General features: G+C 41.1%; 1 protein-coding gene across 1 annotated transcript in view; it reads left to right on the plus strand.

The window, feature by feature from the left end:
* The window catches only part of BRINP1 (BMP/retinoic acid inducible neural specific 1), a 183,828-nt gene that overhangs the window by 125,844 nt on the left and 40,588 nt on the right, over positions 1 to 17,396 (plus strand). The window contains exons 4-5 of the mRNA XM_059071965.2: positions 1,483 to 1,652; positions 4,942 to 5,047. Of these exons, the coding sequence (XP_058927948.1) occupies positions 1,483 to 1,652; positions 4,942 to 5,047 (276 nt within the window). The remainder of the gene's footprint in view (positions 1 to 1,482; positions 1,653 to 4,941; positions 5,048 to 17,396) is intronic.

Below are 17,396 nucleotides of genomic sequence, written 5' to 3' on the forward strand. Positions count from 1 at the left end.
GTGATGGGGAGTGATGGGGAGCGGTGGGGAGCGGTGGGGAGCGGTGGGGAGCGGTGGGAGCAGTTGGGAGCGGTGGGAGAGATGGGAGTGATGGAGAGCAGTGGGAGCGATGGGGAGTGGTGGGAGTGGTGGGGAGCCTGCGGCCACTCACCTCCTACTGTGTGGCCTGGTTCCTAACAGGCCGCACCCCGGGGTTGGGGACCCCTGGTATAAAGAGTGCAGGTAACTTGTTCCCATAGGTGGTTCAAGTCCAGGCAGTCTAGTTCTAGAGACTGCTTTCTACCACTACTCCAAATGATTTTTGATTGCTACAACAAACAGACAGTGATATAAGGACTTTACGTGTGTTGATTAATTTATTCTTCTTAATTATTCTATACAGTAGGTGCTCTTCTTCTCCTAATTTTGTTTATGAATAAACTGAGAGTCAGAGAGGTTAAGAAATGTCCCCAAGTTCACAGTTAGTTGAGAGTGAAACCAGAGGTACGATGATCCGATCTATTTAGGTGGCATATCTGGAGCTTCCTTTATGAAGTTCTGGTGAAACATCTTGTTATCCAAAATAAAATGCACCATTAGTACTGTTAGTAATCTATGCATGTATTTCTAAGGAAAACTTCCTGGTAAATTATATAAGGTTTTCTATTTCTCTCTCTCTTTCTCTCTCTCTCTCTGTCTCTTCCACCCTGTGCCTAACTTTCATGTCATCTCCTCTCTCCCCAAGGTGTAACTTAAGAAATATTTATTGAATGAATGAGAAAAATTGATGGATTAACTATTTACTATCTGCTATATGCCAAGCATTGGGCTTTGTACAAGGGATGCAGCAGTGGCTAATATAATAGACAGTGTCTGACTTCACAGGGCTGACAGTTTAGTTTTTCCTATCTGTCTGTCTGTATCTGTGTTTAAACTATGTCTTGTCTCTCTATCTCTCTCCCTCTCTCTCTATCTATATCTCTATGTATCTATCCATCCACCCATACATCCATCTGTCTGGGAAGGGGTAGCAGAAGGAGAAAGAGAGAAAGGAAAGGAGGAAGGAACGAGGGAAGAAGAGAGGGGAGAATTGAGAGGAGGAATAGGTGGAATTGGATGATGAGGAGGAAACAGAGGAGGAGAAGAAAGGAATGGGAAGGGACCATCTATGGCAAATCCATCATTTTACAGAAAAGGCCGGGCCTTGAAGAGAGGAAGTGAGTTGTGTTACGAGATGATGCTGGTGAGAACTATGAAGTGGATGAGTAAGAGCTGGACTTGATGACTAAGAGTCTTTTCATGATCTTCGTCCTGATGGAGCTTGGTGCTTACAGACACCTCTGGACTGTCTTGCTTTCATTGTGCTCTTGATTTTCAGAGGCAGAAGGAAATTTGGGCAAAATTAATGAGATCTGAAGCTATTTTCGGCATCCAAGCCATGAAGGCTTTCTACCCATCCCAAAGCTCAACGGACTGCCTGAGCTTCTTTCCTTTTCTGTGCAGGGGAGGAGGCCTTGACCATGTACATGGACAAAAGTCACCTGGACAGGAAGTCAGGGAATGCCACTCAAAGTGTTGAAGCTCTGCACCAGCTGGCATCGTCCTACTTTGTCGACCGTGATGGCACCATGAGGAGGCTCCATGAGATCCAGATATCAACTGGAGCAATCAAGGTACAGCTTGAGGGTGGCTTCGGGTGGCAGGCTCTTAAGACAACAGCACTGCACAAAGGTAGTCTGAGAGTCAATGGGCAGATGAAATCCCTGGCTTCTTACCCAGGGAGCTAACAGCGCCCCCCTGCCAACCACTCTGCCTGAGGTTGTCAAGTGCCCCGTAATATCCCGAGCTTTGTCATTAAGGTGACCACATGTACTGATTTCCTGGGGCAGCCCTGGCTGTAATCATGGCATAATTATCCATAGTACTTTCCTTCACTCTTTTTTTTTTTTTACATCTTTATTGGAGTATAATTGCTTTACAATGGTGTGTTAGTTTCTGCTGTATTATAACAAAGTGAATCAGCTATACGTATACATACATCCCCATATCTCCTCCCTCTTGAGCCTCCTTCCCACCCTCCCTATCCCACCCCTCTAGGTGGACACAAAGCACCGAGCTGATCTCCCTGTGCTATGCAGCTGCTTCCCACTAGCTATCTATTTTACATTTGGTAGTGCATATATGTCCATGCCACTCTCTCACTTCGTCACAGCTTACTCTCCTTCACTCTTAAAGCTCTGTGTGGATGATTTCCGGACTCCCTTTCTAGGTGAAGAAACAGTGGCTACAGTGGGTAAATCATTTTTGAAAGGTCACAGAGCTCTCAAGAGTCAGATTATGCCTAGGTCAGTAATTGGTTAACACCTGTGTTTTTCATCCTCTCTCCCCATTTTACAGATGGGAACACTCAGGTCCAAGGGTTAAAGATTTCTGCTCAGGGTTACACACCTAGCCAGTACATTAACAAGGACTAGAACTCTACTCTGTAGACCAGGGATCCACGAGTATTTTTTGTAAAGGGTCAATAATAAATATTTTAAGATTTGCAGGTCATATGATCGGTATTACTACAACTCAACTGTGCTGCTATAGCACAAAATCAGCCATACAATCAGTGTGTAAAAAGTGGGCATGGCTGTGTCCCAATAAAACTTTATGTATAAATCAGGCAGTCTGTCATGTGCTGACCCATGCTCATCTACCCCAGTGCTGTCCAATAGACCCTTCCAAGATAATGGAGAGACTGTATCCGTGCTGACCAAGACGGGAGCCACTAGTCATAAGGGGTTATGGAGCATGTGACATGTGGCTACTTAGACACTAAATTTGTAATTTTTTAAAAAATTTATTTAAATTTAAATAGCCACATTGGTAAGAGCAGCTGTGGACTTTCAGCTCAATGCCTTAGAGCATAGGTACTTAAAAAATTCCACTTTAAATGCAGTAAATTCAAGGATTACCTTTATAAAGAGAATAAAGGAGGACATTTTTGATAAAAAAGGATTAGTTCTTTGGAGCGTTTCAATGAAGATTTTTTTGCATCTCAAAGTTTCTTAAACCAGATTATACCTGCATTTTACCTCTCATTATTCAGTCTGTTTTCTCTTCCTGAGCATCTTTATCAAGACTTTAAAAGGTATCTCTAGGGGAAAAGTGTGTGTGTGTGTGTGTGTGTGTGTGTGTGTGAAAGGATGAGGGGTTGCCAGGGAGTGTTGGTGGAAGTCAGGCAGATGAGTCAGAAACTGACCAAGGGAAGAGAAAAAATGTGGGAGGGGAGAGACTTGCTGAGGAGGGAGGGAGGAAGGGGAGAAATAAATCAGATCAACAAAGAGCCAGCTTATCTGAGAAGAATCGCCTATATTGGGGGGATTATGGCGTTAGGGAACTCAGCACAGAGAGATGGAGCTTGATGAAGCCATCGGACTCTGAGTGAAGCAAAGGCCTGGTTTTCATTATCACCCAATGGTTCCCTCCCCGAGGGATGGGATGTGGAATTGAGGTATTGAAGCTGGGTCAGAAGGTAGTCCTCTTTTGTGCAACCCGGAAGTTCACTGTGCCTCCTTACGAGGAATTTCTTAGAGACATTGCACACAGGCCACTCAAGAAGCCGTTCTTGCAATAGCACCATCCTCGACACTCAATCTGGCCCTGGGATTTTTCTAGCCATTTCTTGATGCTACCTCAAGACCGAGCTGGCTAGAATTGGTCTCCCTGCCAGCTTTGTCTAAGAAGAGCAGCTGACCCAGGTGGGGAAGTTTTGCCCGTCGTTTTCTCTTCCTGAGCATCTTTAGCAAGATGGATCGGTGGTTTTGAATCTCATTTAACAGTAACGATGTCATTATTCTGTACACACAAAAAAATAAATTATTTTTTAAAAGCAAAGCCTAATAACCTTCCATTTTTGTACTGTTTCCTAAGTGCTAGATAGTTCAAAAATATGTTCCCTTTACTGTTAGGGTGGGTAACAGTATTACTGACATTGTGTAGATGCAGAAGTTGAGGCTTAGAAAGGGGAGTTAGTGATCCAAGTCTCTGCTGCTGGACAGGGCCAGAGCCGGCACTGTGTGACTATTTCCCAAGTCGTCATTCCTGACAGCAGTCAGTGCTATGTCCTCACAGCTGGATGCAAACCTCAGAACAAGCCTACAAGTGATTGTGTTAAAGAATGGAAAGTAAAGGCTAAAGACGTGAAGAAACCACTTTACACACTAAAGCATTCAGATTTCAAGGTTATCTTTCAGAATAGCTGTTTCCCTCTTGCCACCACCTCAGCTATTCTAAGACAGGGTTTTAGAAACACACCGCCAGAGGACTGGGGTGATCATTCTGCAGTGGAGCTGATCGTGGTCTTTGCTAATTTTTGTTTTGAAAATGGGAATAATTTTATTGTTCTTGCCTAATGATAATACATACGTACTCATCGATAATGCACATTACAATTTATAGAGACTCTTGGTAATAAGATGTCAATTATTGAACATATGCCATGTGTCAGGCACTTAACACCCATCAGGTTTAGTCTCACCACCTTCCTGGAAGGATTTACTAGCTTCAGGCTGCAGGAGCTTAGAGAAGTGACTGCCTGAGGGCACACAGCAAATAAAGGGCGCGGCCAGGATTTAACACTGACTCTCCTCATTCCAAAGCCCATGCTTTTGAAATACACTATAGTGTTTCCACTTATTTTTAGTTCATATAATACTTAAAATGGCTTTGTGCAGTGAGAACCAAGACTAGAACGTTGGCGTCCTAGCTCCAGTCTGCTAGATTGCCCTGCTGTCCCGTTGTCTGCTTGGCAACAGTCAGGCATGGTCCTTGACACAGGCAAGGGGCTCAAGAAGTGGCCACTGGGTCAGGTCAGGCTTTCTCTGCTGCCTGAGCTCTGCTGGGGGCTGACTCTGCAGGATCTGTCCCAGACAAGGGCATCTGTCTCACATCTGTCGCCCTTGATGTCCACTCCAGGTCACAGAGACACGCACTGGGCCTCTGGGCTGTAACAGCTATGACAATCTGGACTCTGTGAGTTCCGTCCTTCTGCAAAGCACGGAGAGCAAACTGCACCTTCAAGGTAGGATGTCAGTGGAAATGATGGGAACAGAGAGGGGGAGGGGAGAGCAGCCTGGGGGAGGAGGGATGAGAGGGTATCAGGAGGCATGATGTGGAGGGAGAATGAAAACTAAGATGAAAGGCAGAGAAACCAACAAAAAATAAAAATATGCAAGTTAAGACAGTTGTGATATGATGTCTTTTTACAAATTTTAACATATATGGGACATGAAATTCATGGTTATTAATTAGTTTTCAGATATAAAGTATGGAAATGTGAGCTTTTTCTGATTATTTTGATGAAAATGTCTAAACAGTGTTATTTATAGATGTTCCAGATCTAATATATATTAAAGTTTCATATCATAGCCTCTGAATTTCCTACATTATTGTGTTTGATTCTCAGTGTATTTTGGCAGATATTATTTGAATTCCAAGAACTGTAGGGCCTTTTATAGAATTTTTGGTTCTATGTAAACGTCTTTCTCCTTATTTGTTAATCATTAGTGGTCTTCAGTATATTCATACACCCATATGTATTTGTGTATATGTGTGTGTGCTTTTAGCAGAGTTTACAAATGAGAACATTCAATGCTGGCTGGAATATAGAAAGACAGATCCTCTTAGGCATGGCTAGTGAAATTGCAACAATTCTAACGATTAATTTGTTGAAATACATACATATTCGTATCTGTTTATTATCTATTAGGTGTCAGGTACATGTTATGTGCTCCATATATACTCAAGACCTTGAAGAAAATATACTCTTTAAAATAGTCATTTTATCCTGATTAATTCATCATAAAGAGGAGGGGAGATTGTAGGGGGGAAAATGATAAAACTTTAAGTGTAGATAGTGCTGTTTTAAAAAGCATAATTTATAATAGCAAAGAAAAAAACAATGTAAAGATCTCAATTTTCCACATGAGGAGACTAAATGAATTATGTAGCATTCATACAACATAATATTAGGCAGGTGCTAAAATGTTGTTTATAAAGAATTTTCAGGATACGTGAAAATGATTTACTATAATGTTAATTACAAAGTGGATGGTTTCTGACTGAATGTATGGCATGATCTTAATGTAAAAGGATATGGAAAAATAACATTGCAAGGAATTATGCGAGATGTTAAAAGAGGTTACTTCTGGATGATTAGGTTAGAGATGATTTATTTTAGTCTTCCAATTCCTTTTCTAACTTTTCTACCATGATCGTGTATTAACTTTATAGTCATAAAAAATAGCATATGCTTTAACTTTGAGTGAACTAAGGATGTGACCTTTTAGAAAGGTATCTGATAAAGGTGATTCTGAATGTCAGCAGGAGGAAAGTTGCGCTGAGATTGGCAGGTCGAGCTAAACAGAGCCTAATATGACTTTTATATTCTGGTTCCTTGGCAACTCTTTGATTCATGCTCCTGTTATGGAAGATGGTTGGAAAGTGGTACAGAGGAAGCTTGGTAGTGTCACTTGGGAGCAATGAATGAAAATCCATCAGGAAAATTCAGGCCAAGAGAGTGCTTTAGCGTTAAAACAAAATCCAACAAAACAAAACCTCAAATACATGAAGAATCATCCTACACCCCTTTAGCAGACAAAAGAGTAGACAGATGAGTGCGCCTACCTTGGGTGCGCCAGGATTTTCAATATTAGCTCCTGTGACGCCTACGGTGAGCTTGTGGAGTGAGAGCCCGGTTTGAATCCAGGCAGTACGGCTCCGGTCTGTGTCTGATCACCCTGCTTTGCACGTAGGAGGTGAGCTATAATCAGAGTAAATTTAGTCGGGATTAACAGGATGCCACTAGGAATTTATTAAGATCTTAAGGCCATTTAGAAGCTGATGTACAGTGAAGCTAAGGAAGCTTAAGATTCAGGGCTCCCTCACCTTCTAAGTCCCTGAATTTTCCCATTCTGCATATTCCTGTTCACATGTAATTTTGAATTCCTTTTCTCAATAAGCACCTGTAGCCTAAGCCTCAGTCCTAAAACCCAGAACTGCCATTGGTTACATTATTAGCAGTATTACATTATTCACACAAAAGAAGGAGATGACAGCTTTGTTCTGTTCTAGATTGGTCAGAGCACACCTGGAGGATTGGGTCCAGGTGTGGGAACACATTTCAAGAGGGACGTCAAGAAACTGGAGGAGAGTGTCTTGTAATACATAACTGATGAAGGTGGACTTGGAGCAAAAGGAAGTGTCTGTGGACGCCTAAAGGGCTGTCTTGCAGAAAAGTTAGTCAGATTCAATAATATGGATAAAATGGGCCAAACCGGATCTACATGTGGGAAACTACAAGGATCCCAGGTTTAAACTAGATCTCAGTTTAAACTCAGTATAAAATAGATCTTCTAATGCACATTCGTGTCCAAACCTGGAATGTCCTGCTGAAGCATACAGTGACTCTCTTCTTATTAGGGTTATATGTTGGTGACGTTTGGTAGGGATGTTATAGAAACTATTTAATCATCATCCGCTGTGTTGGCGATTGAATCGATACTGATGCTTTGGAAGATGCCGAATCACCAAACCTTTATCGAGACTGACTGTGCCAAATTCAGTGCTAGATCCTGGGCGTATGAGCACAAATCACTTCAACTCAATTCAGCAAATATTTTTCAAGAGCTCGTGTTGACATTGAGCTAGGCACCGAAAACAGTGGTGAGCAAGACAGACAGACTTTTTGCCCCAAGGAAATATACACTCTATCAAAAAACATGGGTTTAGACAAATAATAATGTGCAATGAGTCTGGATTGAAAAAAATTGTGAGGGTTCTTTGATACCCAGTAGTATGGAGATTTCACCTACTAGAGAATCAGGGCAGTTTTCTTGATAAGAAGATGCAGAGAATGAGACCTGAAGAGTGAAGATGCGGGCAGGGACATAGCTGTGGGGCAGAGTCCTGATGAATGGCATTCAAGGAAATTGAAAAGCTCTTAAGAGATCAAAGCAGAGATATCAGTGGTGAGAAAGGCAAAATAATATGTCATATCCTAGAAGGCCTATGTAGCACATTAATGAGTTGAATATTAATTTGAGAGTAATGGGAATCATAAAAGGACTTTAAAAAACGAAGTAGCAGGAAGAGATGAATGTTTTGGAAGATCACTCTGGCTACTGTGTGGTCAGTTAATTAGAGAGGAGTAGTTTGGAGGTTGTTGACCGGTTAGCTAAGGGCTACTGCAGTATTCAAGATGAGTTGTCACAGACTGAAACCATGGAAGCAACTGTTGGGATGGAGAGATATAGACCAATTTTGGAGTTACTTAGGAGGTGTCACTACCAGGATTTAGTGAAAAGACCATGGAAGATTTAGGTATTTGAGTGAATAGAGAGTGGGAATAAGATAGAGCTGACAGACAGGAAAATACATATGATTCAAGGTAGTGTGTAATACAGTAGAGCTAGTAAAAGTAATGCGTACTATTACAGAGATGTGGAAAAGGAGGTAATCCGTTCTGTCTAGGTAGAGGAATCATAGAAAAGAGGAAAAATATGCTCCTGGTGGAAGGTAAAACAAAAAAAAACTTCTTAAATATAAGACAGAGTAATATCTCATGACTTTGGGGTAGGCTGATATTTATTCAGTAGCATACATAAAGCACTAAGTAAAAGAAAAAGATTGATAAATTGGACTACTTTAAAATTAAGAATTTCTGTTTATCAGAAGATGCTTGCTATTCATGGAATGGAAATGCAAGTTACAGAGTGGAAGGCAATATTGGTGATAAATGTATCTGACAAAGAACTCATGTGTAAAATATGTAAATAACCTCTAAAACCAATAAGAGAAAGGCAGACAGTCCGGAAAGACAAGAAAATGGGTAAAAGGCATGAACAGGCGTTTCGCAAACAAGAATATCAAAATGGCTAATAAATATTTGAAACGGTGATTAACTTTACTAGTCCTCAGAAAATGTAAATTAAAACAGTGTCATAACACACCGATCGGTACACATCCTCAAAAAATGTAAATTAAAACAGTGTCATAACACACCGATCGGTACACATCCTCAAAAAATGTAAACTAAAACAGTGTCATAACACACCGATCAGTCTGGCTCAACTGAAAAATCTGACAGTATCAAGGAGTGACAATGTTGAACACTGGGAACTTACATGCATTGCTCCTGGGAGAATAAATTAGTACAATCACTTTGGAAAACTCTTTTTGGCAGCTTCCACTGAAAACTCAGTATGTCCTCACCCTATGACCTAACAATTACAACTCCTAGGAATATGCCCAACAGAAATGTTACCTTTGTTCACCAAAAACCATGAATGTTCATAGGCGTTTTGTTCAAAATAGTACCCCAAATGGAAATAGCCCCAAATGCCCATTAACAAAACAATGGGTAAATAACTTGTCATACATTCACATGATGGGCTACAATACAGAAATGAGAAAGAATCAACTACCCTTTCATGCAAAAATATAGAAGAATCTCATGAATGCAACATTAAATAACAGAAGCCAGACACGGAAGAGGAAATGCTGTATGATTCCATTCTTACACAGCTCAGAAACAGTAAAACAAATACATTGCTTTAGAATTCCAAAGAACATTAACCTTTGTGGAGGAGGAATGGGGAAGTGACTGAAGAGAGATGAGAGAGGTTTCTGGAAGTCTTAGTAATGTTCTGTTTCTTGATCGCAGTAGCCACACATGGATGTGTTTACTTTGTGAAAATTCATGCAGCTGTACACACACGATTTATATGTATACATTTCTGTGTATACAATATGCAGCTATTAAAAATTTATTTAATAATGTGCTCTATCTTGACATCCTCTGCAAAGAGAAGACATGAATAAAGCAGAGACAAATGATCAGGAGGTGATCCAGCCCAGCTAGAAGGGAAACTGCATGGACTGAGGGGTGGAGGAACCAGAAATAATAGATACTATTTATAAAACACTCCTTGAGTGCCAGGGACTGTGTTAATTTATTTTTATTATATTTACATTTATGTATTTGTTTTTATTTTAACTCTTATTTATTTGTTTTGTATAACTGGATTTATTACATTTTTAATCTTCATAGCATTTCTATAAGGAAGGCATAAATAACATGCCCATTTTGTAGGTGAGAAAACTGAGGCTGAGAGAGGTTTCTTAATAAGTGATTGAGCCAGAATTTTAACCCGACCTGACTTCAGAGTTTCTCCTTCTCAAAACAGGTTGCTCTGTATTCCTCTATTCCCCTTCTAAAGCCTCTGAATGAGGCTGGCGTGAGATTCTGCAGAGGCTTATTTGGGTAGATTGAGGATGATATGAATGACAGTCTAATGACATTCACTTTGTGGTGTTTCATAAAAGGTTCACAAAACAGGGCAAAGATGGAGGGAAATAGGAAACAGAAAGAGGAGGATTGGAGGAGACTCGAAATGAGGAAGAAAGGATTATGGAAATGAGCAGAGGCTATTAGTAGTCAAAGCAGCAACCACTGAACTAAACTAGTTGTAATAATGCTAGTGGCATAATGATAACTTCTTATTCTTATCCTTCTTTCTCCAAGAAGCCCATTGAGTGTTTTACCGACCTTGTCATGTGATTTAATCTAGTATCCATCTGGTGAGATGGATGTACAGAGAGCAGACCTCTGCCTCTGTAGCTCATTGAAGTGGAAACAGATGCGGGGAAAATCTTTTGCTGAAATCTAGGGATAATCCAGAATGTATTCATTCACACATTCACTTATTCATTTAGCAATATTTATTGAACATCAACTATATGTCAGACATTGTTTTAAGAGCAGGATGTAGAGACGTGAATAAGCTAAGTCTCAATCGTTTTGGAGTTTATATTTAGTGTGTGGGTGTTGGGGGAGCAGAAAGAAAGAAACAAGTAAAGAAAGAAATATATTTTCTTTACAATCAGAGAGATAGTGTGGGAATAGGTCATCTAGAAATTCGTAGACCATGGAACAGACTTCAGATTTTACTCTGAATGAAATGAGAAGCCACTGGAAATTCAGACAGTGGAGTAACTGGAGCTGACTTACATTTTACATGAATTACTGTGACTGTTATGTAGAAAAGAACTGTAGAGGGCAAGACCACATACAGAGAAACCAGCTTGGAGGCTATAGTGTTTATCAAGGTGAGAGAAAATGGCGGCCTGGACCATGACAGTGGCAATGAGGGTTGTAAGAAGTGATTGGATTGTGGATATATTTTTAAGTAGTGCTGACATTAGTTGGCAATGGACTGAGAAAATGCTTGTGAGAAAAAGAGAGAAGCCGAGGATGTTCCCAAAGTTTTTCCTGAGCGACAGCAATGATGGAATTGCCTTACTGCTGTGTTGAATTCTGTGGGAGGAATCCGTTCTGATGGGATATGAGGAATTGGGTTCGAACCTAATTGGGTTTGAACCTAGGTTTGAGAAGTCTCTTATATATACGATTGTCAACGTCGAGTGGACATTTGGAAAGTCAGGGGAGAGAACAGAGATATAAATTAGCATAAAGATGATATTTAATGATATGTCATTGGACAAGATTACCCTGGGAGAGAATGTAGATAGAGAAAAGAAGGAATCCAGTTATTGAGCCATGGGGAATTTAATATCAAAGAGTTGGGGTAAAGGCATACTAATGAGGAACAAGGAAAGGAAGCTAAGAAGTGGCCAGGGGTGCAGGTGGCAGTGTCGTGGGACGAGAGCCAAGAGAGTGTGGTATCCTGGAAACCAAGGGAAGAATGTTTTCTAAAGCAGAGGTCGTTGTCAACTGTGTCAAACACCGCTTATAGGTTGAGTAAGATGAAGATGAGAACAGAGTAGTGGGCTTAGCAACATGGAGGTCATGGGTGACCCTAACAATGATGCTTCAATGGAATTATGGGAGTGGAAGCCTGAGTAGAGTGAGTTCAAGAGAAAATAAGAAGAGAGGAAGTGAAGGTAGGGGTTTAGCAAACCCTACAGAGGAATCTCACAGTGAATGGCACGATAGCAGAAGGTGACGTGGAGTGCATGAGTTTTTCTTCCCTTTTTATATAGAAGCAACACAACTTTTATATGCTGATGGGAGTTATTCTTCAGAGAGGGAAACATTGATTCTGTGAGTAAGAGGGATTATTTTAGGGTCATAGTTGAGCAGGGAAGAGTGAATAGGATCTTGTATGTGACTGGAATTATTTGCCTTAGATAAGAGCTCCTGCAAGTTCATACAGAGGGAAGGGAAGGAGAACCTACGGACCCATAGGTGGGTACAATTCACAGTTGTGGTAATGGGACCATTTTCTTTTTTTTTTTTTGTGGTACACGGCCATGGCTCACGGGCCCAGCCGCTCCGCGGCATGTGGGATCTTCCCGGACCGGGGCACGAACCCGTGTCCCCTGCATTGGCAGGCGGGCTCTCAAGCACTGCGCCACCAGGGAAGCCCGGAACCATTTTCTTAAACTTTACTTCTGATCACTTTTCATTGATGTGTTACAAGATTTTTCAGATTTTAATATCTCTGAAATTTGAATGTTTCTTATAACTGATGGCATGTCATAGTTTAATTGGCAGGTTATTTTTTTTCTTAGTGTATACAAAACAATGATATGTTTTACAATAAATGGCATCTTAGATTCAATGACACGTAGTGTTTTCCTCAGTGAAAAAGAAGTGAAGTCACTAACCCACTCTCCGTTTCCAAAAGAGAAAGATGGACAAGAATATAGTCAAGATCTTGAAAGGATGAGATGCCAGGCAGTGAGGGGATATGGGATGAAAGACTCCAGGCATCATCTACCCTCTGCACCTCCAGAGAGGCCACCCGAGACTCTGCTGTGTTTTGAAAGCCTCCTCCTAATATTCACGTTCAAATTGCCCATTTCACTTGTTGCTCTTAAATTATTTCTCCTCCTCTTTCTCCTTCTTTCGTCCCTCCTTCTTCCTCCTCCTCCTTACCCCTTCTTTTCTTTCCTTGTGTCTCTTCTTGAAACCTCAGCTTCTTCCAGACCAGTCTCTATCTCCTATCACTCATGAACTCAGAATCTCTTCATGCCCTAAATGACTTCCCTTCTCTCTTTTATTGAGTTCAGTCCGTCTTTCCATACCCAGCACTAATATCCATCCCCTCATTAGAAATCCTTCCTTCTTTACCCCGTCTTGGCTCACCTCCTCCCATCATCATTTCTCTCTTTCCTGGATCATTGCAGTGACTGCCAAACCAGCCTTCTTGATTCTGATCACTCCTGCTGATCTGTCCCCATTGAAGCAGCCGGTGTGCTCTGCTTAAAATCAAATCAAACACTGTCACTTCCCTGCTTAAAACCCTTCACAGGGCTTCCTTGGTGGCACAGTGGTTGAGAATCCGCCTGCCGATGCAGGGGACACGGGTTCGTGCCCCGGTCTGGGAAGATCCCACATGCCATGGAGCGGCTGGGCCCGTGAGCCATGGCTGCTGAGCCTGCGCGTCAGGAGCCTGTGCTCCGCAACAGGAGAGGCCACAACAGTGAGAGGCCTGTGTACCACAAAAAAACAAACAAACAAAAAAAACAACCCTTCACAATCTCTGATATGGGTATAAGGAATAGACCTGGGCACCAGAATATTCATAATCAAACTCTTGCCAATTTTCTTGGCTTTGTCATATTCCATCATCCAATACATACTATATCCTTACTCCAGGCCTGTGGAATTTCTTACATTTTACTACAGGCATCTGTTTTTGTTTTTTATTGCTTCAAACCTTTGTACATCATCTCTCTAGTTCCTAGACTTTCACCTCTCCCAGGAAAAGTTCTCTTAATGCTTCTGCCCTGGTCGTTAGACACCCTGCCCACCTTCTTCCCTAAGATTTGTCATGCAATAGTAGAATCATCCTATTACTAATCTGACTCCCCAGTTGGAGTATAAATTCTTCACTGGTAAGAGCCATCTGTCTAGTGTGATGTATAGAACCTGGTGCATAAAGAATGATCAGAAGATATTTGTTAAATGAATTTATAAATGAATGGATAAATAATTAAAAGAATAAATCACCCAGCCCATAGTGAGCTCCTTTCTCTGAATTCTTACGATTCTCATTCTCCATCATGCTGGATCCAGTTCAACCTAAGGACAATGTCCTGAGGGCTTACTCTATACCAGGAGCCTTCGTGCATGGATAGCATTCTTCAAAGCGCATGTGCCTTTTCTGTTGCGTTGGATGGGTCCATATTTCAGGCAAGAGGCATGCCCCTTTACTCCTCCAAATGCCACCTCTTCTGAGAAGCCTCTTTAAGACCTCTTGTACAGCAGTTTTTAAAACTTCAGCTTGCAACATATTCTTTTGCATTTGGGTTTTACCTCTTCTATTAGATTTGATGATTGGCCTCGTTAAGGACGGGATTTTGCCAGCTTTGTGTTTCGTTGTAATCAACAGAATGCTGTGGACATTGGGACTCGATATGTATTTGCTGAATTGAAATTTTGCATAGGATTGGCGTTACAGGGACAAGAGAAGGAGGACGACTAGGAGGATGGGGGAAGGAGAGAAAGAGGAAGGGGAAAGGGATTGGAAGAGTGAAGGTTGGAGGAGAGGGGGAGGACGAGAGGGAGAGGATAGAGGAGGAAATCGAGGAAAAACAGAGGGAGGATGAGGAAGAGAAGTAGTATCAATAACCCCTTTCCTCCATAGCCAGGCATTATAAACGGAGTGAAGATAATGATTTTTAAAATCTTCTTGCAACAAGTAATAGAGAGGGGAACAGAGTATTTGAACTGTTTAAAATTAACGTTATTTTGAGCTGTTACTCCTTCTTAGGCATACTGTGCTTATATCCATGAGCCAGTTTATCCCTCCCACCAGCTAAGAGATAGGGATCATGCTCCCCATTACACAGATGAAGAAACTGAGGCCCCGAGAGGTGAAGTCACTTTCCCAAGATCCCCCGGTTTTTGGTTCCTAGCCACCTGGGATCCATGATTACTTTTCTCAGGGAGCCTTGAGTCAGCACAACACATTCTAGATGTAGGTACAATGGGAATAAGTCCCTGCCCAGCTGCAGTAGTCGAGGAAAAGGGGAAGGAATGAACGTCATTAGGCCTTCTTTTCATGAAGCCCCGTCACCCCACGTGGCCTTGTGACCCCAGTGGAAGGCAGAGTGATTGTTGCCAGAGCCTGATCTAGTCAGCAGCTTCGGGCTGAATCCTCATTAAGAATTAGCCCGGCTTGCGACTAAAGGCCCTTCTTGTCGATTAGCAGGGGCCCAGGAGGCACTGATGGGAATCCGTGTTTCCGTCTTCCTGTGGCTCTGTCTGTAAAGCCTGTTGAATAAAAGAGCAGCGCCTTCATGACAAATGGGATTGCTGACTTCCACCCAAGTGCTTGACTCCAATATTGGTTTTCCTTTATGAGCCAAGGGCCACCATGTTCTCTGCCTTGTCAGAAGTGAAGTTCCTCCTAAGACGTGGATGGAAGATAGCAATTAAAACGCTGTCAGAAGACAAATAGGGAGTGTCCGAGAGCACATGTGATAGTGATAAGTCCTTGGACTAGTTACTTAAGTTTCTGAGCTTCTCTAGGTCTTCTAAGAAATGGGAATAAAAACACCACTGCCTCAGAGTCATGGTTCTGCATTTATTTGAAAGATATGTTGAAAGCACCTGACCTAAAACCCAAGGGGGCTGATACAAAATAATAGCTATGATTTCCTGGATAGTTCTCATGTGCCAGGTATAGAGTTCATTCCTTTATATTAATCTCTCAGAAACCTCAACACAGACCCATTTTCCAGATTTGCAAATTGAGGCTCACAGAAGTTAAGTAACGCTCTTGTAGCCAGCAGAGCAAGAATTTGAACACAGGTCCACTCAATGCCAGTGCTCTTAAAGTGTGTAGCATATTGTGTCTCAAACTGGAACATATAATCATGGTTTTTATTGGAGCAAGTAGTTGTGTAGTGCTTTCTATGTGCTGATAGGTTCTGCTATTTACTTTAGAAAGTCTGTGATTTTCCTAAAATTACTTGCCAACTTGTGGATGTGCGTAGGTGTGCCATTTCCATAGCTATTCTCATACTCTCAAAAGAATCCAGAACCAGAAAAGATAAAATACCTTTATAACAGACGATTATGAAAGCCTCGCAATATTCCAGGTATAGATGACTATAAAAAGGGCTGCCTCTGACCGGGGGACATCTGGAATAATTTGGTGACTCAAGACTCAGACTTGTACAGAAAGAGGTGGAAATGCTAATGGAGCATAAGCTGGTGTTGAGGGGAGGGAATATCAGAAGATGTATCCTTTGGTATGTGGTCACGTGGGGCTATACCTTTCAATAAACTTGTGGCTGAGTTTGCAGCCTGGAACTCCTGACTGAGCAGTGATCAATGTGACAGTTTGACCTCCTTTAACCACCACATCCCACTTGATTCCTTGTTGATCTCTGATTGTACACAAATCAGGCGTCAGGATGGCCAAAACCTAAATAAATCACCCATGGAAATTTATACATTGACTCTCTTCAAACATGGTACCTGTTTATTTTTTAAGATTATTAAGTCAATCTTTATTTTTTTCCCTCACAATACATCTTAGGCAGAATTAAGCTCTTCTTTGGCACTGCAAATATAGCACTTTCGATGCACTTCTACTGTGTTCTAGATACATTCTACCTTGTTTCATGTGCACAACTGTTCATATTTCTACTAAATTGCAATTAAATTCCCTGAAAGTAGAATCATACGTGTTTTAATGTGTTCATTTTAATGTGTTCATTATTCACTTCTTATTTCAGTGTTTAGTTTGTAGTATATGCTCAATAAATATTTACTGATTTAAATTTATTTGAACTGTCAAATCAATTTGCTTTGAATCTTAATTTTTTACTGTGATAAAATATATATCACACAAAGTTTAATGTTTTAAACATTTTAAAATCCACAATTCAGGGGTATTGAGTATATTCACAGTGTTGTGCAACTGTCATCACTATCTAGTTCCAGAACTTTCTCACCATCCCAAATGGAAATTCCATACTCATTAAGCAGTAATTTCCCATTCCCCACTCCCTCCAGCCCCAGAACAACTACTAATCTGCTTTCTGTCTCTATGGACTTCGACTGTTCTGGACATTTCATATAATTGGAATCATACAATACGTTTTTGTGTGTGTTTCTGGCATCTTTGATGCAACAAAATGTTTTCAGGTTCATCTATGTTGTAGCATGTAATAGTACTTCATTCTTTTATGGCTGAGTTAAGATTCCATTGTGTGGATAGACCACATTTTGTTTATCCATTCATAAGTTGATGGACATTTAGGTTGTCTTCACCTTTTTGTTAATATTGCTTCTATGAACAGTGTGTTCAAGTTTTTATTTGAATATTTCTGTGCAATTCTTTTGAGTGTATACCTTAAGGGTGAAGTTGCTGGATCATATAGCAATTAAA

This window comes from Kogia breviceps, chromosome 8 (assembly GCF_026419965.1).
Source record: "Kogia breviceps isolate mKogBre1 chromosome 8, mKogBre1 haplotype 1, whole genome shotgun sequence".
NCBI lineage: Eukaryota > Metazoa > Chordata > Mammalia > Artiodactyla > Physeteridae > Kogia > Kogia breviceps.